At 44.0% G+C, this 25,821-nt stretch overlaps 1 protein-coding gene across 1 annotated transcript in view; it reads left to right on the top strand.

Moving 5' to 3' along the window:
* The window catches only part of LOC148016278 (Iron-sulfur cluster biosynthesis family protein), a 123,983-nt gene extending 101,675 nt beyond the window's left edge, over positions 1 to 22,308 (top strand). Inside the window, exons 12-13 of the mRNA XM_087664763.1 lie at positions 5,365 to 5,508; positions 21,741 to 22,308. Coding sequence (XP_087520889.1) covers positions 5,365 to 5,508; positions 21,741 to 21,881 — 285 coding nt within the window. The 3' untranslated portion in view covers positions 21,882 to 22,308. The remainder of the gene's footprint in view (positions 1 to 5,364; positions 5,509 to 21,740) is intronic.
* The last annotated feature ends 3,513 nt before the right edge of the window (positions 22,309 to 25,821 follow it).

The following is a 25,821-nucleotide window of genomic DNA, read 5'->3' as shown; positions in this document are numbered from 1 at the left end:
GGCTGAATGCAAACCATTGGATACACCTCTTGCGCAGAATGTAAAGCTAGACATGAGTACTGGAGCTGAAATCGAGGATGTGACTATGTACAAGTAGATGCTGATCTACTTGGCCATCACTAGGCCTGACTTGAGCTATGCTGTAGGGCTCATAAGGCAGTTCAATGCAGAAGCCCAAAAAGCCGCATTCGGATGCTGTTAGGTGTATTATGAGATATGTTAAGTCCACTGTAGATTATGGGCTGTTCTATATGAGAGATAAGACCTTGAAATTGGTTGGATACACGGATGCAGATTGGGCAGGATGCTCATATGACTGTAGATCTACAAGTGGCTATGCTTTTGGCTTGGGAAGTAGAATGATTAGCTGGAGTAGCAAGAAGCAACCTATAGTTGCTTTATTGAGTGCTGAGGCTGAGTACAAGGGTGCTGCATTGGCAGCATGTGAGATTGCATGGTTGCTCAAGCTTATGATTGATTTGGACATACAGGAGGATGCTCCAGTGACTTTGCTATGTGACAGTCTTAGTAGTGTACTCCTGGTTACGAATCCAGTATACCATGCCAGTACTAAACATATGAGGTATACTACCACTTCATCAGAGAGATGGTTCTTGTAGGGAGAGTTGATCTCATGCATGTGAAGATTGATGAATAGGTTGCAGATATCTTTACCAAGTCTTTGGGTAAAGATAAGTTCAGTGTTTTCAGAAAGCTGCTTGGTGTACAAATGCTGTCTTGAACTTGAGGAAAAGTATTAGACTTCAAGCTCAACTTCTCTTTGGTATGACTGTACTCCACACTTAGCATGTCCATCTATACAGATACTGACATTGAATAAGTCGGTGTTTAGCTTAGGTGTCTTTGGTGTGAATGGTCTTGTTGTGACCTTAGGTTGTTAGTACTCTCTTTAGTTATGTGTTATGGATAATGAAAAAATGTGTGTGAGCTCTCTGCTTTGCACTGTTGGCTCCAACCCTTCTCTCACTTTCGTCAATATCCAGGTCCCACAGCTTGTTTTAGGACGGCTCTACTGAAGAGCGACGATAGCTTGCGTAGTTTGAGCCCTCTATGAATTATGTTATGGTGACATACACTGGTGAGTCTCTTACTTATGATAAGGCCATGCATAGAGGTAATAGTCACTCTTGGGAGAGGGTCATGCAGTCAGAGTATGAGTCACTGTAGAAAAATCATATGTGGAATTTGGTTCCTTTGCCTAGTGGAAAGCATGCTTTGCCATGCAAGTGGGTATACAAGTTAAAAAGTACCCCTAGATGCCCCAAGCTGGCATACAAGACAAGATTGGTTGCTAAGGGTTTTAAGCAAGAGCATGGTGTAGACTTTGATGAAGTCTTTTCTCTTGTTATAAAGATGACTACCCTACGTTTGGTACTGGCTTTGGTTGCTCAGTTTGACTTGGATCTTAATCAGATGAATATCAAGACGGCTTTTCTTCATGGGGACTTGCACGTTGAGATTTACATGGAGTAGCCTAAGGGCTTTGCAGAACTTGGCAGGGACCATCTAGTGTGCAAATTGAGGGAGAGCCTTTATGGCCTTAAGGCAAGCACTTAGGGAATGATACCACAAGTTTGATGCTTTTATGCATTCACGAGGATATTCCCACAGTGATATGGATCCGTGTTTATATACGAAGAAGGCTCGTAATGGCAACCTTATGATTTTGATCCTCTATGTAGATGATATGTTGATTACTGGGAGTGCTCATGATGAGTTGGATGCCTTGAAAGGTTAGCTTAAGAAGAACTTTGAAATGAAGGACATGGAACATGCCTCACATATTCTTGGGACGCGTATTACGCGCGATCACTCTTAGGGGATCCTTTACTTGTTATAGAGGGAGTACATCAAGAAGATCCTTGGGCGGTTTCATTTACAGGATATTAAGCCTATTGGCTGTTCTTTATCTTTTCATGTGAAGGCTAGTCAAGCCGATTGTCTGTAGTCTTGATGAGCAGAAGGTTGAGATGGCTAAGATCCCTTATACATCCGCGGTGGACAGTTTGATGTATGCTATGATAGCCACTCGCCCTGACATAGCATTTGTAGTGGGAGTCGCAACACGCTATATGGCTACATCTCGTAAATGGCATTGGGGTGCCATCAAGGATATTGTGAGGTACTTGAAGGGCACAATAGCATTTTGCATGTGTTATGGTGGCCAGGATACAAGAGTCGTGAGATACATTGACTTTGATTATGGAGGACGTGTAGACAATAGGAAGTCCATCTCTGGCTATGCCTTCACCTTTATTGGAGGTGCTGTTTCTTGGATATCCAAAGTGCAGAAATGCATGGCTCTATCTACTATAGAGGCAGAGTATGTTGTAGCCACCACTGAGGCTTGCAAGGAGGCTCTTTGGTTAGGCCGTTTGGTGGTAGATCTTGGTATTACTACTGATAAGATCTCTACACTGCATTTGGATTCTGTGAGTGCTATTCATGGCCATGAATACGGTTTTCCATGCAAAAACGAAGCACATTGAGATGCATTACCACTTTATTCGAGAGGTCGTTGAGAACAGGTCCATTGAGCTTGTCAAGATCTCAACTAACCAAAATCCTGCAGATTTACTCACTAAAAGTCTCTTAGCAAAGTGCTTTGCCTTAGAAAGATGATGGGTATTGGATGAGATGATGCCTTTCCTCATCCTCATCCTATTATTCTAGTGCTCATAAAATTAATTCCACCAACCAGTAATTAAATTGGCTAGGCCAATTGTCTTCCAAGTATCATTGACTAATTATTGACCCTTAGATTGGAATTAATTAATTAATCAATACCCAATCTCTAATGTCACTGCTCACATTAGTGGCCAATAAATTGGTGTAGGCCCAAATCTGACACCGGGTACTACCTAGAACCTATGAGACATAACTAATTACAACTTTTACCTTTGGCACCCACTGCATCCTTGGGTCCTTGGCCTGTTACCATGAAATAACTACCATGTGTATCACATGTGCTAAACAACCTTGCAAGATATTAATCAAATGTTATCGGCAAGATTAAAGCATCTCAAAATTTCATGTCCCTGTGATAGGCAGCCTCAATGGAGATGTACTCCATGAATGGGGTGTGGGCACAGCGAAGCTAGATCATTTGAAACTTGCAAAAACGAGATTGAGGCTGAATGGAGAGCAACATGCCTATTTATAGAAAGTTTTGGATCCTTAACTGTCTAGAACCTCTCCCTGTTTTAACTCTCTCCAACCGCTCCTTGTTTTAGAGTTCTTACATTGATTTTGGGGCTGTTCAAGAGGCTAATCAGCGACTAAGTCGAGGAGGAAGCCCTCATGAGAAATTTGCATTGCAATCTAGCTTCCTTCATGGCATCAATATTTGCTTTCACAACATCCATCCCTCATCTACCCATGTGCAACTAGGACATCTCCTTCTCCCTTGGAGTGCATCCAGTGACTCTAGCAGTCCTCTCACTCTCTAGAAGTCCTTCTCCCTCTCCCTCTCCCTCCCTTTATAGGATTTGCCGTGCAGGTTCTCATGCAAATCTTTGCTGCATGTCCAGCTGATACATGTTTACACCCCAAATCTATCTGATTGACTCCTTAAGATCCTCATCATGTTACAAGTGCTTTTGAATCCTAGCTGAACGAGTGAATGGCTCGAGGGATTGGTTCAAGGAATGATGCCAACTGGGCCACCTCACTCGAGCCCAATCACCCCATAAAATGTGTTAATCTTGGAGAAGACCCTAGCTCTTGCTGCCTGGTCTCCTCTAGAGAACTGGAGCAAACTTGTGGATCTACCAAATCTGCTTTGAACCAAGGATCTTGTCATATCTATTTGAAATATGAACTCCTACTAATCAAGCTGCTCTCTTCCTCTAATGATGTCTGTGTATCTGCCTCTCTGATCCTCTAAGCTGTCTACCAAGTGTAGGGACTAAGGGTAGCAAAAAACTCTCTTGTCAAAATATGGAAATTTGGAGCATAAATGACCAATAGACAGATTAAATCCACCATCCAGTCTCAAAGAGACCCACATGACACTCCCTGTCCTGGTGTAGCTCTGCCCTTTTAGAAGCTTCTCACAGCATTGGGATATCCTCCTCAGCTAAGAGGTGGTGCTCTTGTACCATGAAATGATCTACCAATCCTCCCACTTGTGCTCTATGCAGGTCCTGTTTTAAGCCTCCTACATTCCCTGAGAGGATCCCCTTGGGGAATGCTGGAGTGTCTAGGACCGGTGTGGCTTTGCAGCCCACACCTGTTTTCGCCGTCTCCTGGAGTTCCCCTATCAAACCTCCTCTCTGGTAACTTTGCTGCTTCAAACAAGGGAGTAAAGTCATCAGAGTCTTATCAGTCATCCGAGTTGTCCATCTCCTACTCTCTCTCCTGTGAGACAGCTGCTGCTTGTTAACTTGAGATTGAATTCCTTAGGAGTGAAGACAAGTTTACAAATAGCCTTGCGGATTGCTTCTGGTTAGAAACATTTATTACTTTTGCACCCTTCTACTTTTCTCAGTTTTAATCAGGTATGAGGCCATCAGCAAGCTCTTGAACCTCCTAGTTAGAATTAGTGACTTCCAATTTCTTAAGATGTTTGAGTTGGCGTTGTTAGTTCTCTTGATCTCCTGTACATATTCTCCTCAAAAAACCTTTGGAAATTGACCAAGGAAAAGTGAGATTCCATGAACTTATATCCACTAGTGAAAATAGCACAATTCGTCAAGTTGTCTTTAAGGTGGGAGTCAATGAGATATTGGTGTTGTTCCTTGCTAAGTAGGACAGATTGTTCCTGTCTCCCTCTCTGGAAGAACAGGGCTTTCTCCGAGGCAACATGTGGGAGGTGAATTAGGAAGGGCCGTAGAGGTATATGAAACTTGTGAAGAAAGAACTGAAAACGTTCAGCCGCACCTAAATTTTGCTCAGGCACTTAGTGTTGAATAACATGTGATGCTTGTAGTGATGCACCATTTTCTCACACGAACACTGCTTTCAATTGATACACTTCATGTGCATATAAAAACCAACATATGTTGTACATATGGCTAGTTGTTCTGATATATATGTCTTGTGACCTGATCGATTGTTGCTGCTTTCACTTTCATAAATATCTTGTAAGGTAATCTTGTTTTTATTATTTCCAAAGGCTTGATGTGATTCAGCTATGGTAGAATTTTTTATTAAAGATGCTCTAAGACACAGGGATTGAATGTCCAAACAAAGTCCTTTACTATTAGTTTGTTATCAGATGTTGAACTAAAACTCTATAAGCAGAAAATTATGGTTACAAGTTCTAGACATGTAGACAAAGCTCAACATTGGTCTCACAATTTTTTATGTTCATTGTTTTGGTTTGGCGGAATTGGTACATAGCTGTATACTGCATCCTTTTTTGCTATTCCCACTGTACGATGGTTCCTCCTACAAAAGAGAAACTCAGAAATAGACAAGAAAAATGCAGCCAGGTTCCAATGGCTAGAGTACCTTCAAAGACCGGATTTGCTGTTGAAGAAAAAGGTATATAGGTTTGAATTTCCAGCAATTCATTGGTTTTTATGAAACAGTAGTACTTGATTTTATAGACAGAAGTCTAGTGTTGTTTGAAGCTTTTCCACACAATGCTAAGTCCTTGAAGAAAACTCGCTGCTACAACTTCTTAACATAGTATCAAACCAGCAACTTGTAGGCATATTTTTCAAGTGATGTTCATGTATGTACTTGGGAGAAAACCATGCTCAGAGACTCCATCACACACGTCACTGCAAGAGACTAATAGGAGCTGACTGTTCCTCCTGCTATGTCATGACCTCCTGTGACCTCAGCATTCATGGTCCCTTGATTTTCCGCAGATCAAGTGATATTCATGTATGTACTTGGGAGTAAACCATGCTCAGAGACGCCATATCACATGTCACTGCAAGAGACTAATAGGAGCTGATTGTTCCTCCTGCTATGTTGTGACCTCCTGTGACCTCAGCCTCCATGCTCCCTTGCTTTTCTGCAGCCCATCCCTCTTTGTATGTTGTCTTCCCTCTCCTCTTCACACACTTTGGCCTGTGTCTCTCCTCTTCGCACCATTCCCTCCTCTTTTGCTGCTGCAACTCATGTCCCTTCCTGGCCGTGTGTGCCACTACCAGTCCCCACACCATCACCTCCTTGAGTTACCCTCCTGTCTTATCTGGTGCTTCCTCCCTGCCGCCTTGTCTTTTGGACAAGCCTCCTGCTGCTCCTTTCCACCTTGTAGCAGCTTTCCCCCATCACATTACCTGCAGATCATACGCGAGGATACACTTTGAGCAGTTGCACATTTTGAGAGAGAGAGAGAGAGAGAGAGAGAGAGAGAGAGAGAGAGAGAGAGAGAGAGAGAGAGAGAGAGAGAGAGAGAGAGAGAGAGAGAGAGAGAGAGAGAGAGAGAGAGAGAGAGAGAGAGAGAGAGAGAGAGAGAGAGAGAGAGAGCTGATTGATGTCTGATTCCTGCTTGTGGCCATCATGCTGAGTCCTCCCTGTTGCAACCAGTTCTTGGGGGTCTGTCACCTGAGTGCTCGTTCCTGGTCCTCTTGAAATGAGTAATGTTCAGTCTTTTCACACCCTTATTGCACCCATAACCAATATATTCAAGGTGTCATTGGGTTGTTAATTCTACATTTGCTATTGATCCCCTCAGCCTATCGGTAGGTTTTTGAATTTCTCTGCATAGTTGTCCACTAACATATTCTTGTGATCAATCTTAGTGATCTTCCTTAGTATATCCCCTGGTGTTTTATCCTTCTTAAAACTGCCCAAAAAGTCAATCTTCAAAACATCATAAGTAGTGAAATAATTCATGCTGTAATTGCTGAACGAATCCATTGCCTTCCCACTGCAATGTGACAGCAAGCTGGTGCTTCTTAACTTGGTCTGCATACATGGTTCCAAACTACATGCAGTCTGTCTATTCTGAAAGCGAGGAACATGACAATCATGACCATCCCTTCATGAGAATTTTGATGCTCTAACTTCAGGACTGGGTGGTGGTGCTTGTTGAGCCACTTTCTCTATTTGTCCTAGGAATGGAACCAAAATGTTGAGGCCAAACCAAGACTTAATACAAGTAGGAGAGGGAGAGAGTTCTACTTTTTCAGGAGCTTCTCCACAATCTCACGTTCTCCTATCTATCACCTAGGATGATCTGCACTTGTTCGCTCTCAAGCTTTAAGCAAGCTAAGCTCTCCTCATCCTCGAGCAAGCAACCAAGCAAGCTCAACTACAAGAGAAAACTAGATGCTCACTAAGTTCATTGCTCCCTCCATTGTAGTCCATATGGTGGGATGAATAGATTCAATGCTCCTCAATCCTTGTGCAGCCTCCAATGGCTTTTGTGCTCCAAGCTCCAAGCTTCAAGCTTCCATGAGCAAGAAGAGAGGAGATAAGAAAAAGAGAAGGAGAATGAGAAGAGAAGCTCCCCTTTCCTTAAACTCACCCACTTGATTGAGAATGGCCTTTAGACACCCAAAGGGCAGTAAACCACAATACTGCAAACACTTAATTCAGTAAAACAGTAAATTGAGCAGCTTAAAAGACACTCTCAGTTGAAGCTAGGGCACTACGCTACACATGACACCTATTGGCCCCAATACCTAGCACCCATTTGAATATTTCTTTAGATTACAAAAGAAAGATCTGAATTAGTTATAGTAGGCTAGATTTCCAACAGTTGCTGGAGTGCAAGAGATAGATTCCCAATCCTAGGTGCTGTCTTAACTCGTCCAACAAGGTTTAGATGAAAATCTGCAGCATTACCTGTTGTAGATGGGGATTTAGAGTTTCCCAATGGATTCCCCATGATTGAAGAAAACGATTGGATGGTGTCTTGATTCTATACATGGTGTCAATGCATCCGCCATGGCCGAAACCTGAAAATTCTGTTGCGGCCAAGTTGTCGGAAGTTGGAACTAAAAGGAGAGAGATGAAGTAGAATAATAGCATGTCTAGCCTTCCAAACGATCCGTAATGGTGAAAGACATTCAAGATATGATTTAATTGCAAAGCAGTTCCTTGTTGGTGCATTAGATGCCCAACAAGCCTACTTAATCATTGTCACGAGGCCCCTACTTGCTTACTGGGCCAGACTTTCACATTAATTGGAAGTTGTATTTCAACCTTAAACATGCACATTTTCCAAGTTCCTTTCACTTTGTCCTCAAGCTACACAACTCCTCACAGGTCCTTTATTGCCACCTTTGAGCCACATAGCTCTGGAGACTGTCCAATGTCCAATAACCATGCATCTGAGAGGCCTAAGAGCTGCAGGTTCTAGTTTTAAATTTTTAAATTAAAGATATTAATATGTAATTGTTATTTTTTAAACGGCTCCTACCGTCACACTGCGCTGCTTCCCCGTCCCTGCTATCAAATCAACACGCCCCCGCCTACAGTGCCGTGGCGCGCTGCTCTCCCATCTAGCCTTCCCCTCCCCTGTGGCGTGCCTGCCTCCTGTGGAGCGCTGCTCTTGAGAGCGCCGGCCCCCCGACCCCGCGCCTTCTCCGCCTATTCCCCCTGCCTCTTCTACCCTGTGGCCTTGGCTCCGTTCGGTAGTCCCACCACTCGCGCTGTGCCCATGGTGAGCCGGCCTTCAGTGGGGTCCAATTTCACGTCCTCGTGACATAATTAATTCTGAAAATTAAGGTCACGCCGCATTTCAACCCGAGAGGAAACTTCTCGATTCATGGGCCAAAGGTCAAATGGCAAGTGGCAAGGCTCATTTACTAGTACCATTGGATGGACCAAACTATGCATTCTTCCTTTAGACGACTAGCACTCTTTTCCCAGTAGTGGCCAGGTTGCATGATGGACATTAACTGGTAGGTTGTTGCCGAGGTCCCATATCTGAGCATTATCTTTCGAGCCCCTCCACAATGGAGTACATCGATGGATGTGATCAAGTGGCCCTTGGCACAGGTGGCCCGTTTCTACCAGTGTACAGAGTCATGCCTCTTAGCCTGGTTGATAGATGCCTTGGTGGTACCACCAGGAGCATCTATCACCGCGATGGTCCGCATGAGGGCACACCAGCATGGGGGAATGGAGCTCACTATCCAGGCCTGTAGCAAAGCGTATCCGTATGCCCCATAGCTCTTCTTCTTCCTTAGTAGCTTCCACACCGAACAGATGCTTGTTCGGTCAGTTCATAGGTTTCCCTATGAGTTTACATCTTGCATCTTAGAATGTGAACAGCCTCCACTACAATGGGGCACGGTGTTTCAGGAAGTTGATTGTTCAGGAGTTGCAACCTGCCCTTGTTGGACAGATCGACATCTTACTTCTGTAGGAGCACAAGTTCACTCCTGCCTAGGCCCATTGGGTAGGGAAGGTACTCCCAAGCAGTTCACATACTTACTGGGAGCACTCCATCGGTGCCTAGGTCAGGAGTGGAGACGTAAGCACCTCTATTGGCCTGAGCCTCACTGCCTGTGTACGTGACCATGTGACGATTATGGCAGGGAGGGTTCTATGGATCAGATTGGATATTGGGGACTCTTGCCTTGGGTCTATGCCCCTACCGAGGCTAGGGCACGCAACAGGTTCGGGGTGGAGATTGCAGCAGGACTCCCACAGGTGGACTCCTGGATTCTTGGAGGAGACTTCAACAACTTGGAGGCCTTAGAGGACCAGCACAACTGAGGTAGAAACTACTAGCATATGGCTAGGGAGGAATAGGAGGCATGGGAGGTCTTCCTCCTCACAGTAGGAGCACGTGATGCTTGGAGAGACCCAACTTTCCACAAGAGGGAGAAGTCACTGGACTTCTCTTGGGGAAACAGGCGGCTGGGCGGAGTTTTGCTAGTGTGGCTGGACATTTTTTATGTGGGAGAGTGGTGGTGCTCTCGCGGAGGCCAGGTAGGGCAATTGGCTGGTATCACTTTGTGTGATCATTGCCTAATTCTCTTGACACTCGATGCCCCAGCCTCTTCCCTAGACACATGATCCTGTCGGATCCCTGACTCGATCTACAGGAGGGAGGAGGTGAAGAGACAGATTGAGTAGCTCTAGACTACGGAGTGGGACAGGAGGGACTGGATCGGAGAGGAGGTTGCAAAGGTCCTAGCCGAGTTGAGTAGTATTTGCCAGGAGGCAGCCCTATAGGCCAGGCAACTGAGCTGGGAGGAGGAGAGAGCACTCTGGCGAGACCTAGCAGCCACGTAGAGACTACTCCAGGAGGCACCAAGGGATTCCACTCTCCACGTATAGGAGGTGCGCCCACGGGCAGCCCTCACTGGCCTTGAGGACAGGCGCTCAGAGTTTTCCTTCCGCACCTCAGTAACTTTTTGGGTGCAGAAGGGGGACACAATGTGCAGGGAGTTTTTCCAAGTGCATCAGCCCTACACCTTAGGAGAGTAGATACGCAGCCTTCGGGATCAATATGGGAGGATTCGCTCTAGCCCAGATGAGGTGATGTAGATTGCCATTGACTACTATAGACACCTTTTCCAGCAAGAGAGAGTCTCAGTCAGAGGACAACAATGTAGACAATAGGTCTGGGACCACATCCCGTCCCTCGTCACAGAGAGAGAGAGAGAGAGAGAGAGAGAGAGAGAGAGAGAGAGAGAGAGAGAGAGAGAGAGAGTATATTAACGTCTCTAAAAGGCCAATGTGGCCTATGAGACCAAAGAAGTACTTACAATGATGGTGTGTTTCTCATCTGGAACGAGAAAAAGAAGAAAAACATGCCTATAAGATTGAAAAAGAATGAAATAGTGTCCTATAAAAGGGAAACATGTTAGTGATCTGAAAGTGAGAGTTGAAAAAGGAAAACTCTCCATCAATGATATGTTTGTTTTCTAGGGAGGTGTATCTCTGCATGGCTGAGGCGTCTCGGCATCTGTGTCTTGTGGCGCTCAATGATGGCTTTAATTTGTCTGTGGTGTGGATGTCTAGGCCTTCGTCCGGGTGGACGTGGGTGCCTAGACCGGCTAAGTGCCATTGCTCTATCCAAAGGGACACCTACGGAAGATGAGGTCCAATGATGATGTACTCCTGTAGGCTGTGTGGCAGTAGTAGTGGTATCTGCCATACTCTGTCGTGTATCAGTGAAAAAGTCAGTGACTGCTCTCTGTCTATGTGAGCCGAGCTGTGGGGGCCTCCTACTCCGTAGAATTGTTGCTCTGCGCCTCTGGAGCTCCAAGAGGAAAAATCCCAAGCATCTCTGATCCTCAAACTGCATGATCCGTCTTAGGGGTCCAAAGCCCTCTCGAAACAGACAGTGGTATCTACCTCGTATGTCATAATATACAGTGCATTGGCAGATGTAGCGTTCCTCTGTCTCTGGCTCTTTGTCGCATAGTGGGCATATGCGTTCTTCTGTCTGTATACCCTCCCATCTGCCTTTCTCGATCCTCAGGTGGCGGGATGAGGTGCGGATCTGACCAATAACTGTGCGTAGTCCATGAGGCAGCTGTGTGTCCATGTAATTGGGTCGGGTGATGAAACCATCCTCAGATACCTGAAGGAAGTGGGTCTGGTAGTGTGCCATTCTCGTGCCATGGGGGGAGGGGGTTCGGATCCAGGTCTTCTCCGCGTATCTAACTTCAGTATGTCTGCTCTGATCGGCTTAGGTCAAGTGTAGGGCAATCCAGGCTATAGTGAAAGGGGGGTAGTTTGTCAATTTGCAGCCCATGTAGGCTCATCCATGTACTCATTTGAGCATACCAACAATGTCTGTCACCGTCTGCTGCTAGTTGTCTAGAAGAGGCCAGGGCTAGCCGTGGGTATCTATCTTGGGGGAGCTCCCATAGTCTATGTATGAAAGTCACTGCCTAGACCAAGGCCTCAGCCACCATGGGTGATGCTCCCAACTCAGCTCTGATAATCTCATGTGGGGTCGAGCTCTTCACTCGTATCATACGTGAGATCATCATGACTAGTGGTCTTTCCATATGCTCCCATCCGTCATAGTATTCCTTCTCTGGTCCATCCTGGTCTCCCAAAGGCTGTCTCCTCGTGTGAAAGAGACTCGGACCCCAAATAGCTACCCCATATAGGAGTGTGGGTGTAACCAAGGTGTCAAAAAGCCACAGTTTGGTGCGTGGCTCATGAAATTGTATGTGAGCACATTGCCTCTCCAAAGGCTGCATATGCTTTTGCCAAACGAGCCTCTAATGTCTCTCTCCAAGAGAACTGTGGTCCCTTCAATGTGACCCCCAAATAGACATACTGCCTAATCATCTCCACTGGCTCTCCATCAAAGGTAAACTGGTGCTCAGCTCTTGTCACCCAAGCAGCTGAAGTGTTAAATACCATAACTTTAGTTTTCCCAAGGTTCACCTTAAGATCTCTATCTTTGCAAAAAGCTGATAATGCATCCAAGTGTCTATTTAGTCCCTCAGGTTAGTCAGATATAAGTACAATATCATCGGCATAAAGCAGTAATGGTATCAGCACTCCAGCTAGGCTGGCTCCGGCCCCACCAATCCTATCCACATATTCTGAAATTTCATCTATATACAACCCAAATAGTGTCGGTGAAAGTGGACAGCCTTGTTTCACCCCAATGGTGCTATTGACTGTATTTGAGATGCCCTCAGGTGTTCGTACTCTGCCTGTCACTGTCTCATACAAGGCATAGATACTCCACTGTATCTCTACGGGCACATCAATGTTTTGCATTCTTCTCATGAGTCTAGCACGTGGCACTGTGTCAAAGGCCTTGCGAAAGTCCACAAAACAGCAATAGATCTTTTTCTTGAATGCCTTGCCTTCTTCGATGATTGCCCTCAATGTAAAGATATGGTCTAGAGTTGTATATCCCCTCCTGAAGCCAGCCTGGCCTTTTGATCTCAGGCCATGCATCTCAGCCCATTCACTCAATGCTTGTTCCACGATAGAGCCATATATCTTGGCCAGCATGTGTCCAATCATGATAGTTCGGTAGTTACTAGGTAGCACGGGGTCTCCACTCTTAAAGAGCGGCACAATAATATGGTCTGACCAACAGGTTGGAAATCCCTCACAAACTGCCCTATTAAAGATGTGAGCCAGCGTTGGTGCCAGAATATCACAGGCATGCGTGAAGTGTTCAGCCACTAAACCCTGATGATCTTGGGCTCTTCCATTTTTCAGTTTCCATATGGCATTCCTCACTTTTTTTTCTGTGAAAAATCTGCAATTTGCTGGTCTTGAGGTTGAGGGGAGTGGCATAGGCTCTTGGCCAGGAATATCATAGTGTGCAAACATATCCATGCCAATCATCCAGTCTAGTAATTTGTAGGGGTGGCTGGTTCTCGTGCATCTTTTTCCATGCTCTCTTGCTGTCCTGCCCCAAGAACATGGAATACATTTCTGTTTCTAGTCTGCTCAGGTATTCCCGCTTCTTTTTGCGTACCAATCGTCTGAAGAGTGTTCGAGCATGCTTATGTATACATATGCCAAGTGCCATCTCTCGCTGAAAACGTGCTCGTGTCTCTCTGCACTCATCATCATACCAGCCATTCTGTGGGGCATTACCTCGTGGAGGTTTATTTGATGGTGTAGTGTGTGGGGAAGCGTATGCTGCTGAAGTGTGTATTATCTCGGCCAACTGTCCTGTAAACTCATCCAGAGAGGCCTGTGTGTCTAGCTCCCTCAATGCATCTCGCACATTAGTGTTGTATATGTGTGAGGTCGCTTCCACAAAATCATAGCGTGGTAATTTTGGTATGTGTGACTGTGCTTCGTGTATATGCCCATATTGCATTGTGAAAGCTAGAATAGCATGGTCTGCTACTAATCCAATTGGTCTGTCTGAGATTTCAAAGCTTTTTATGTCGGGTAGCAAGTTGGGTGATCCAATCAAATAGTCCACTGTGCTTGACCCTTTCTTGTTTATTCCAACATGTGAAGCCATTAGATCTTGGCCACTGTGGTAGCCCGTTAAGGATGGCCAAACCATGTGCACTTCCCAACGCCAGTAGGTGTGTTCCATATTCTGTTATCTCTCTATCTTGGGCTGATCTAACTAATCCCACTTCATCTAATGCAATATCTCTGAACATCTCATTACTAGTGTCAAAGAAAGCAGATTGGTTGTTTCCTGTGCGTGCATTAAAGTCTCCTGCTAGTAGAACATCCCCAATTCTCATGTATCCCATTATGTCCTCATATAGTGGTGTATACGGGGATGCCTCTTTAGGGGCAAACTTAGAGTATGCAGGGGGAAAATAGCATATGGCAATATACATGTCTCGAGTTCTGCTTGTACGTAACCTGATCCACATGTATCTTGCCTCTACATCTCTATGTACCACTTGGACTATATCTCGGAGCTCTTCTCTAAATAGAATTGCCACACCTCCTGATCCCCTCGTCCCTCCAAGCCGCCTAGGCTGAGGGCGATATACACTTTCCCATCTATATCCATATACATCAGGTAGACGGCTGTCTTTACATTGATGTGTCTCAGTATACATAGCAATGTCTATCCCTTTGAAAGTATCCTCAAAATAACCTACATCTGTCTTAAGGGAGCCATTGCAATTCCACAGTGTGAACTTCAGGGTCTCATAGGCCGCGCACCGTCATGCCGTCCTTTTCTCTGTGATGATGACTCTTCCATCTTTGTATACAGCCCATTTACCTGCTTTCCGTGCCTCTAGAACACGTGGCATATTTTCCCTCCTGTGGGCTATCTGGGCTGGGGTGAGGTCTTCATCTAGGTAGATCTTTTCCCTCCTGTGGGCTATCTGGGCTGTGGGCTATCGTGGCATATTTTCCCTCCTGTGGGCTATCTGGGCTGGGGTGAGGTCTTCATCTAGGTAGATCTTTTCTCCTTTGAGAGCGATCCTCTTGGAGAGGAAGGCTCTATTCTTTTCCAAGTCTCCAAACTTCAAGATGAGGACTTTTGTTTTTGTGTCAGCTTTCCCGACTCGCCAAGCCCCAACGATGGATACATCTGTAGCCCCAATTTTGGTGGCAAGAGCTGTAGCATCTTCAATTGGGGAGCTTTTCTCATCTAGTCCAACCACTCTTACGTGGAGTGCGCGTGCCCATCTTTTTGCCTCTTCTTCCAAGGTGGCATTCATAACTTCCACTTTGTTGCCATGCATTCCTTTGTTCTTTTTTGCCACATCTATCCATTCTGCATTTTCTTTGACGGTATTCTCAACATTCTCCATTTTCTTTTGGGTGCCTTCCACCACACTTGCATAGGTGTGCATATCCTTTTTTAAAACATTCATTTCTTTTTGTAGTTCCAGTGTGGTTTGTGGTTCCTTTTGTGCGTCCAGTTTCTTTTTGCATTCCGCTAGTTTTTCTTGTAGATTAGAGATCAATGAGTCTTTCTCTGCCATGTGTGCATCCAATGTTTGTTGCATCTCCTTTTTTAGTTCTTCCATCATTTCAGCTCGAACCCGCTCTTGTATATCCTTTTCCATTTCCTTCCTCATGGTACGTATTTCAGCACGGAGTATGGTCAACATCTCCTCATATAGTGTTTCATTAATTTTGCGGGATGTCTTCCCATATCTACTCGACCCTGGAGAGACATTCCAATCTCGGGTTTTACGCCCATAAGTTTTGTATCTCGTGTTCTTTGGCGGTGTATGAAACATTGTCTCCATGGTTGGTTTTGTGATTCCTTCATTGTCAGTTTCTTCCATCATGATTATAGTATGTGCTATAGCATAAAACTGTTTACAGTCTGAGTAGAGTAGTAAACCAGTAACATAAACTATCACTCTAGCATGAATTGTCAGTATATCATAAATTGTCAATGAGACTGCATCATAAGATATGACTGTAGCATGAACTGTCAATGTAGCATAGAACTATCAATCTCACATAAACTGTCATTGTAGCATGAAATGTTAATGTGCGTTGTCTGAAATCACGCAGGTCTTGAGTCCACACAGCATGCAAGGTTCACATCAGTCTGAATACATCTGCAATCTCAGTACATTCACAGTGTTTGCATTCATGTTAGTGTGAGAGAGTCTACGGATTTCTTATACAGTCACAATCACGACCCAAAACTATCCCATCAGTCCTTGCGTATCTCTGCAGATACTGCTCACAAGACCCACCACTGTTTACTGCAGGTATATTCCGTCACTGTTCATTTAGTGCTCATTCGTCACTGCTGCCACAGTACATTCGTCACTGCTGCCACAACACTCATTCGTCACTGCTCCCACAGTCCATTCGTCACAGTGCATTCGTTAGACTTCATTCGTCAAAGTACACTGCTCTACCAGATACGTGTGCTGGTGTCATGTCTGTCTTGTTTGCATCCGGCTCGTTACGCCTGTTGCGTCAGCATCCTCCGTCGTGCCCGTCACACCAGCGTCACGCAGCTCACGATCCTGTCACACCCGTCTCGTCATAGAGGAGATGAGATGCTCCCTCCTAGACCCCTTCACAGAGAAGGAACTAGAGGAGGCTTTCCATGCACAGGACAGACAGAAATGCCGGGGCGGTCTTTCTAAGGCCTTCTTCACTACCTACTGGGAGGTGGTGAAGGACCCCTCGTTGTTGGCCTTCCAGGAGATTTTCAGCTCAGGACGGATGCTAGGGAGTCTATTGGTAGGTCTTATCAGTCTCCTCCCCAAACGGGGAGATTGGTTGGAGCTATTCTAGTGGAGACCGATCACCTTGTTGTCTGTGGCATAGCAGCTAAGAAACACGTTTCTTTGAATTTGAAACTTACGAAACGTTTCTCAAAGTATGAAACGTTTCTAAGAGTAAAAAACGTAGGCGTTTTTATTTTTTTATATTTTTTTGGTGAGTTGGGACCCAAAACATAGTTTTTTTGACAAAAACTATTGGACAATGTTAAACATGATGATGATGCGTAATGACTCGTGAGGGCTCAAGATTTTGGGTGAGAGATTGATTTTTTTGTGATTTTTTTTAGTTATTGAACTTTGTCAATCTAGTATCTATTCTTGTATTGAGATTTGAATATTATACGACCTTGGTCTCATTTATAAGTTATTTATGATATATTACGATTCATTCTTGATTTTGACATTTTGTCAGTTTGTTTTGAAATGATAATCATGATGTTGCAACTTGACTCAATCCATATTATAGATAGGCTATTTACATGTTAATTTAAATTTTCTTTGTATGATATGTATGAATCATAATGTTTGAGTTTTAAACCATAGTATAGCTTGTCCAAAGACTTGTCCAAAGACCAACTTTGACATAAGTGACGAGTCAATAATGGATCATGGATATCATATATGTAACGAATAATGTATTATTCTCAATTGACTCTATTATCACTCAAGCTCAATTAGCCATTCTTTAAGAGAGAGTTCCATAGAGATTTAGAACCTCTTTTCCTAATCAAAACTATTAAAAATCCCTATATACAAAATCCCACGTTTCTTATTTTACCCCCTCTTGAAAGAAACTTACGAAACACGTTTCTAATGTTTCGTTTCTAAACGTTTCTGATGTTTTTGGCTGCCATGGTCAGTGGCCTATAAGGCACTGGCCAAGATGATTGGTAGGCGACTCCGCCGCGTGCTTCTAGACATCATTCATGACACACAGACAGGTTTTGTCGAGGATAGGAGAATCCTAGACAATGTCTTCACCTTCTTTGAGGCGACTAAGTGGGCCCAACACAGTGGTCAGGGATTGGCTTACTACTCCTAGACTTCGAGAAAGACTATGATAGGGTTGACTGGGACTTCTTAGAGGGCACCATCGTGAGGTTGGGCTTCCCCTAGGCATGGAACTGCAGGGTCTTTGCACTTTACAGATCGGCTATTAGCAGGGTTCTCATAGGTGGCAGGAGGGGGAGGGGTTTCGGCTAGAGAGATGAGTCCGAGAGGGCCGTTCTCTGGCCCCGTATCTGTTGTTACTTTTTGCAAAGGAGATGTCTCACTTCCTCAGGTCACGTGTGAGACGGCTACGTGGCCTCTGACTTCTGATGAGAGAGGAGACAGAGCTGTTAGACTCAGAGTACGCAGATGATACAACACTCTACATAGAGGACGATGAGCTGATGCTGGAGAGAGTGAGACTAGCTCTCGGGGTGTTTTGCATTGCAGCGGGAGCGAAAATCAACTAGCAAAAGTCGGTTGGTTTCCTTACACACCCGTTCTCTAGCACGGAGTGGGGCGTCCACTTGGGATTCAGATGGGTGTGTAGAGGCCAGACCTTCGTTACCTAGGGTTTCAGGTGGGACTCGACATCACTCCTGCCTAGCAGTTTCTTCCAGTCCTTGACTCTATCAGACAGAAGCTGACCTACTGGAGTATTGCTCGCCTTTCCTTAGCGGGCCGAACCGTGGTGGTCAACCAGGTCCTCCTAGCGACGGCTTGTTACATCGCCTCGTGCTGGTGCTTTTCCTCCTCCTGTGTAGTTCAGCTTTGCCGCCTAGTGTGGAATTTTCTTTGGGCCATGTTAGACGGTTTCAAGGACTCTCGGGCCAAGGTGGCATGGGCGACCATCATCCGGCATCAGTCAGAGGGCTTGGGATCATAGACCCAAAGTATCAGAGCTTGGCCCTTTTGTGCAAGCTGGTAGTCCGCGGTCTCACACCAGGAGGGTAGACCTGGAAGGTCCTACTGCAGGAGGGTCTCCAAGAGTGTAGATCGAGGCTTGACCGTGACTCTTGGGCCAAGATGGCGTGGGCGACCATCATCCGGCATTAGTCAGAGAGCTTGGGATCATAGACCCAAAGTATCAGAGCTTGGCCCTTTTGGGCAAGCTAGTAGTCCGCGGTCTCACACCAGGAGGGCAGAAGTGGAAGGTCCTAGGGTCTCCAGGAGTGTAGACCGAGGCTTGGCGGTGACTGGAGGCCATCCTTGAGATGGATCTTCACGATAGCCCACATCACGCCCCCAGATTCTCCCTCCTCTGCAGCCTACTTCGTGTGTGGCAGGGCCTCCATAAGGCCCTAATTCAGAGCCCCTTCGATTGCCAAGAGGAGATAGACCGCCAGCCGGTGATGTGGAACCCTTAGGTCAGAGATCGGGATGGGATACAAATTGGCGAGCGTCTCCACATACAGTGGGCTGGTTGAGAGGAGGGCCTTTCTCGTACCATCAAGACATGGCGGGAGGTGTATAGGATGGTGGACCATGAGGTGTTGCAGCAGGCATCAAGTTGTCAGAGAGGAGTTGAGCTGAGGAGAAGGGAGATTGACGCAACGATACCTCAAGAGTGTCTTGATCCCCCGATATGAGAGCTGGTAGAGCTTGGTGAGGTATGGGTCTCTAGATTTTCGCCAACAGGTACCCCCTTCAAGTGGCAAGTAGAGTGGGCGCCGCCCCATACGTGACTTTCTTCACTATGCAGGAGGGGGGCGTTTGGTCCTTGACAGAGGGCAATAGGATGAGGAGATCGTTGTCCTTTCGTGGAGGATTTGTGTGGTTGGCCTTCAGGGGAAGACCTGGCATCTGGACCCTTATGTGTTCTGGGAGGAGTTCTGGGAGTGGCGCCTTGGGATATGGGAGGGCAGGCCACTTGATGAGCTGGAGTGGGACCTTGGAGAGTGGCTATGGCCGGCCACTGCGGTCACCAAGAAGCCACTAAGGTTCTTGGAGTACACAGTTAGGTTTGGCAAACACGTACTGATGCAAGAGGGCATGGATTGGGCATCTTTGCGTAGCAGATATTGGATGGAGCACAACATCACGGATGCCTTCCGTTGGACTTTCAGGCACCGCCTATGGGACAACTAGAGGTTGAGGAGGGTATTGTATTTCTTATGGCTTTTGGCACATGGAGGCCAGGTGGTGGGGAGTTGGCTTGCCCAGATGTAGAAGGATGGAGGGTGTAAACACTGCACACAACAGCTTCTGGAAACTCCAAAGTACTGCCTTTGGTCATGTGAGGTGGCGCAGCTCTCGTGTGGAGAGGAGCATGTTGCATTCTCTGCCGTCTAGCACCTAGCCTTGGATGTATCTCGTGGGGAGCTTTTTGTTGGCAATCAGCTAGGGCCGTCACCTTTTGTATGAGGTCAGGATGTAGGACACGATCTTCATCATTGAGGTTGGGTCGTGCGCAGTGGTTGGCCTGGAGGCTTTACCCATCCGCCAGGTACTGGAGCCCTTAGTAGACTGCTTTGAGGTATGGGAGATTGTAGGGAGTCTTACTGGATGGCACATCTGAAAGGCACGCTGCCAGGAGGTTTTTGGCGGGGAGAGCCTTTCAATATAGGTGACTTTGACAGAGCTCTGGACCTCCATCATCCACTCCCTCCACGGCCGATGGGACCAAGTGTAGGGCGAGTCTCGAGCTCGTTAGGAGCTCCTTTTTCACTTCATGCGTACTTGGGGCGGTGAGGATTTGCTGTTCTTCATGATGCAAGCAGGTAGCCCTAGATGGTGATACCCCCCCATGGGCTTCTTGCCCTCATCCCCCCCAGACCGCCGCCTTGAAAGGCTTGTGCACATGATGTATTTATGACTTTGCACCAGCTCCAGCTAGTTTGTCGAGCATGAGCACTCCGTTGTAATCAAATTTTTTGAGTAATATAATCAGCCACATTTTACTTACCAAAAAAAAAAAGAGAAATTGTTGGAAACTCAAGTTCTTTCACATATTATTGACTAAAGCTCCCTTCCTCATACATTCTGTTGACACAAGCTCACTCCCCCATACACCTTTTACTCTCTCACAAGTTGTGGTGGATAGGAGAAGAGAAGACTCCACTAGTTGGCATACATTCATTTTAGAAGGGCACACTTAACCCTCTCACCCCCTCTCTTGTGCACTTACAATGCTCAGTCTTTAGATTCGGCCTTTGCAGCTTGCCCACGGGATATTGAAATGCATACACGAGATTCTTCTAGCCTACAGGATATGTCAATGCACACCGGCTTGCAGGACATTTTAGTTTTATCTAGTAATTTATACGATTTGCATGGGAGTAAGCCCGATGCTCAGATTTTACAATTAGAAGCCTCCATATTGAGAAGTTTTAACACTTCAAATCAAACCAAGCATTGATGCCTAATCAACTGACAATGATCGATAATCCTTTGCATGCAACCATGGAAGAACATGCACGGAGTATCATTCATCAAATGGTGTTATTTCCGACAGTAATTGTTTGTATTCACTTCTAGTAAGTGAAGCATCATAAAGACCACAGGTGACACACAGGTTTCAAGGTATTTTCTTAAAATGTAACTATAATGGGCATTAGGCAGCTTGATATTGTAATTAAAGGTGAGGAATGTCCATGCATTTCTGCTGCCTGAACCAACAAATACATACAATAAAAATTGCTGCACAAGAGTGCACAAATCTGAAGCTGCTGTGAAAGCACAAAGCTTTAAGTGCACATGCTGCACATAAACCTGCCGCTGGTTGTCCCCTGTAGACTTGCTCTAAGCAGCTGTCCCCTTGCCCTTAGCAACAGACCTATAAAATAACAGATCTGCTGCTATACACAGTGGCAGATGAGGACCTGCAGTTATGCAATCAGGCCCAACTCAGCAGTCAGGTGATCAGATCTAGCAGTCACAGCAGACTGACAATGAGACCTCAGCTCCACACACACGGTCCCACACCAGGTGTAGCTGCAGACTCTAGTCTCTACACACGTCAGCACGTTCCACACACACACGGTCCGACACCAGGCGTAGGAGCAGACACGTCTCTACACACACATGAACATGTTCTCATAGTTGGTTTGCCTTAGTTTTTGAATACATTAAATAGAAAGTGGTTGTCTGACCTTTTGAAGACATTGACAAAGTTGTCCTTGTTCTTTTCTGCTTTTTCTTTTCTTACAAAGCTGAGTCACTCTTATTTGATTGCTTGTGCAAAAGTTGGAAAGCACGTGGAATCTAGCAAAACAGACGGTCATTGGGCGTGATCAGATAATCTACTCAACAGCGAAGGATTTTTCTGATCAAGATTTTGAAGCTCAGGATTGGGAACAGAGATTTCGGGACCAGCAAGCAAGATGATCATGTATTTATTATAAGGTGAGATTTGGGATTCTGCTGATCCAGATTTTGAGGTCCAGGATTGGGAACCAAGCTTTTGTGGCTGGCAAGCAAGATGACCATGCCTCATGGAAGTTGAGATCCTGGGAAACAAATATTCCATGCAAGATAACAGTGTATTGTTAATGTTGTATATTCATTTCAGTCATCTTCATATTCTTTACTCCTCACTCCATGTAACATAGAAAGCTCAAATTAAATAAACTGTGTTTATGATCTCCTTTGGTGGTGAAATCTCTTAAGCACTTTTGATTTATTGAGGCTCAAAGTCAGACTTCATCAAGTACTGTGGTCGACTTTATTATGTAGCCAATTGAATGAGCAAAACATTTTTGCTTTGGATTTTCCTACCACAAGTCTTAACTCCCACGAGTTCTTGTCATTTACTTCTGTTGCAAATGAAACATTTTTGGTTGGTTGCTTGCGTTTCTAGAGTGTACTGAGTGTTGGTCAGGATGCCCAATATTTCATATGACAGCCAAGTTTTTTGAAGTACCTTTCATTATTTAGATTAAGTCTTAAACTATGTAGAAATCTAAGTGTTTTGTACATCATGCTAGTGAAAAACGACATATCATTTTTAACAAAACATGGGCTGCAAACCGTTACTTTTCTGGATGGCCAAAACAACCAAAAACATGCACGATTGCCATCATATTTAGATCTTGCAAGGCATCTTTTGGAGAAATTTGGTCTACTATGGCTCAAGTATACTTGGTATGATATAGGGAACTTTACCAGATTTCTACACCATTTTTATAGATAAATGCAATAATTTCATATTCATTAATAATTTCATTTGAAGATGACTTTCGTAAGTTGGTAAGACCACGCAAGTTGTTAGAAATTGCCAATTCTAGGCAATGCCCCACGTAATTTGTGTGGTGTGGACACTTATTAAAGTGTCTATAGTGTGTCTAGGACTTAAAAAGTAGTGACGCTAGATTCTAGAGTCAAATTAACTCTAGTTGAGTTAGGAATACATCTAACTTAGGATATTATACTTTCATCTTATCATTTTGGTAATTACATCTTAACTCTAATTTTTGAATTTGTGAATTCGCAAAAATTTGTGTAATTGCTTATCCATCTTGTTGGTCTCATTTACAAATTCAAAGATAAGTTTAATATCTCATCCTTGCCCCAAGAAATTTAGGGGTTTTTTACTACATATCCAATTTTAGAAATTTCTTAAAATTTATTCGAGGAAATCTAAGATATTTGCTCGATTTGAGCTCTGTGTGAATTGTCAACATTGTGTAATTTCTTTCTCATTGGTACAAGCATGTTCAAGCTCTTTTGACATTTGTTGAGTAAGCATTCAGAGGAGCATTGAAATAGTTGGTTATTGTTTGTGTGTATCCATAGGTGACATTTCATAATTTGAGATTCTTAGTTTAAACATTTTTAAATTCTTGAAATTTCGTTCAAAAATTTTAGAGCTTTTGCTTAGTATGTATCCCAAAGCATTGGTGGATAGGTGCAAGAGCAACATTATCTTGGTGTGTGGAGACTGCATCTCCTCGTGCGTATGAAGATCGTATCTTAGATAAACAACATAGATTTTCTTTTAAAAAGAACAGTGTCATGCATGTTATTCGAAAAATTGTAGTTGATATACCATGATGTATGTGGTTTCATGAGGATACGAGCACCAGGGGGTCATCTTTATTTTGACACTTTTATAGATCACTACTCACAGTATACTTGTGTATGGGTTGAAGGAAAAATTTGATGTATTTATGCACTTTAAACATTTGGTTGCTAAACTTGAGAATGAAATTGGCTTAAAAGTGCAAACGCTTTGCATGCATAGAGCAAGGGAATATATCTCGCGATCTTGAGACACTTTTGCTTCAAACAGGTATCACATATATCACGCCATAGTGAGGATGATTCCTCATGAGAATGACATTGTTGAAAGAAAGAATCAAATACTTATGGAAATGACTAGATATATGCTTAAGAGCAAATAACTACCACATAAGTTTTGGATTGAGGGCCTTTAATGTGCTAATCATGTTTTGAATTGTGCACTAACAAGGTGCTTAAGACTATCACACGTTTTAAATTGTGTACCAACAAAGGTGCTTAAGACTATCACACCTTTTGAGGCTTGTCATGGAAAGAAATCAATGGTTGACTACTTTTGGGTGTTTGGATGTATAGTCTATGTATGTATCCTGAAGTAGCTTCGTGGGAGGTTTGATGACAAAGCCTTAAAATGCATTTTAATTGGCTATAGTTCAGAAAGCATAGGTCATCGATTGTAGCACATGCAAATAAAGTTTTGCCAATAGAGATGTTATTTTTGTTGAAAATGCAATCTCTTCGCATGATCAATTTGAAATGCTAGCAATCTATGACTTTGGTGATGTTTTCGAAGGACTTACTACTTTCTTTGGCGTTCAAGCATGCTGTAAATGTCTAGATAGATTTATTTTATAGCAAGGTGTTGCTACACCACAAGCTCACGAACAAGTACTTCATGTTGGTATCCCTCCAGCAATGTAGTACATCAAGAAATGATTGCTATTGTAAATGTATAAAAAACAATCCCTACATGGCTATTGCAAACTCTCTAGGAGAGTGAAATCAATGCTCCCTTACCTTAGTGCACTAAAAGGTTTCCTAGATATACAACATATCATATAGGGAGGGTGACTCATTTGATTGATATTTCGAAAGTAGATGATTATTGTAATGAATAGATATTCACGAGCTCATTGTTAGATGTTGATGAGCCTATTTTCTTAGAAGCTACGCATGATGTACATTGGATGTGGGCCATGTAAGAAGATCTAGATTTTATAACCACCAACAATACTTGGGATCTTGTTAAATTGCCACTTGGCAAGAAATCCATTAGTATCAAGTGGGTTTTTAAACTCAAGTGCAAGGTTGATGGTACTATAGACATGTATAAAGCATGTTTGGTAGCGAAAGGCTATGCAAATATGAAAAGCATAGATTATGAGGAGACATTTGCTTATACATCTCGTATGAGTACAGTTAGGTGTGCCATTTGCTATGGCTACAAATTATGGTTGGTAAGTATATCAGTTGGATATCAAGTCTGCATTCTTAAATGGTGACCTACAAAAGGATTTTTATGTGTCACAAAGCTCCAAGGTTTATGATGAAAGAAAAAGAGTACATGGTTTGTAAATTGCATAAAGCCCTTTATGGTTTAAAACAAGCTTCTCGTGTGTGGCACTCTAAGATTGATAATTATTTGGCTAGCATTAGCTTTACAAATAGTTCAATTTCTCTCACTCTCTAGATTAAGAATGAAGGGGTGGACTTGTTGGTAATTATTCTTTATGTAGATGATATGTTGTTTATTGGACCACCAAAAGAGTACAAAATTGCAGATTTCAAGAATGAATTGGAAATGCTTTTGCTATGATAGATATGGGTTGCTTATACTACTATTTGGGGATTTAGATATTGTGTTAGTCTCTAGGTCATAGGATGGTCTACAATGACATCTTTGTGTCCTAAATGACTTTTGCACACAATGTCAATTGATGATTAATAATGGAAAATTAAGATCCTAATGTTTCGTACATCATCCTAGTATGTAGATCAATGTTCACTCTACGAGTTAAACAAGTGGAGATAGTGGACTCATATGCATACTTGGGAGACATATTTACAACATTTGTTGGGAAATTGACCATGGCACATGCAACTAGAGATTGACTTACATGAGGATATGTAGCATTAGCCATGCTAAAGAGATAACACACAAGGCACACTTCCAAGAATGCCACACACCAAGGTGGCTATTTGATAATTGGTCACACCAACCATGATGTATGGAGCACTTTTTTTGGACCCTTGGTTGGGGCTATATATCTATCAATGCAAGCATAGAGACCACATAGTATCATTCTCA

The sequence above is a fragment of the Lygodium microphyllum genome, chromosome 23 (assembly GCF_053477565.2).
Source record: "Lygodium microphyllum isolate KBCC chromosome 23, Lygodium_microphyllum_v1.1.10, whole genome shotgun sequence".
Taxonomy (NCBI): Eukaryota; Viridiplantae; Streptophyta; class Polypodiopsida; order Schizaeales; family Lygodiaceae; genus Lygodium; species Lygodium microphyllum.
Note: the sequence above shows the minus strand (reverse complement) of the source record. Positions and strands in the feature narration are given on the sequence as shown.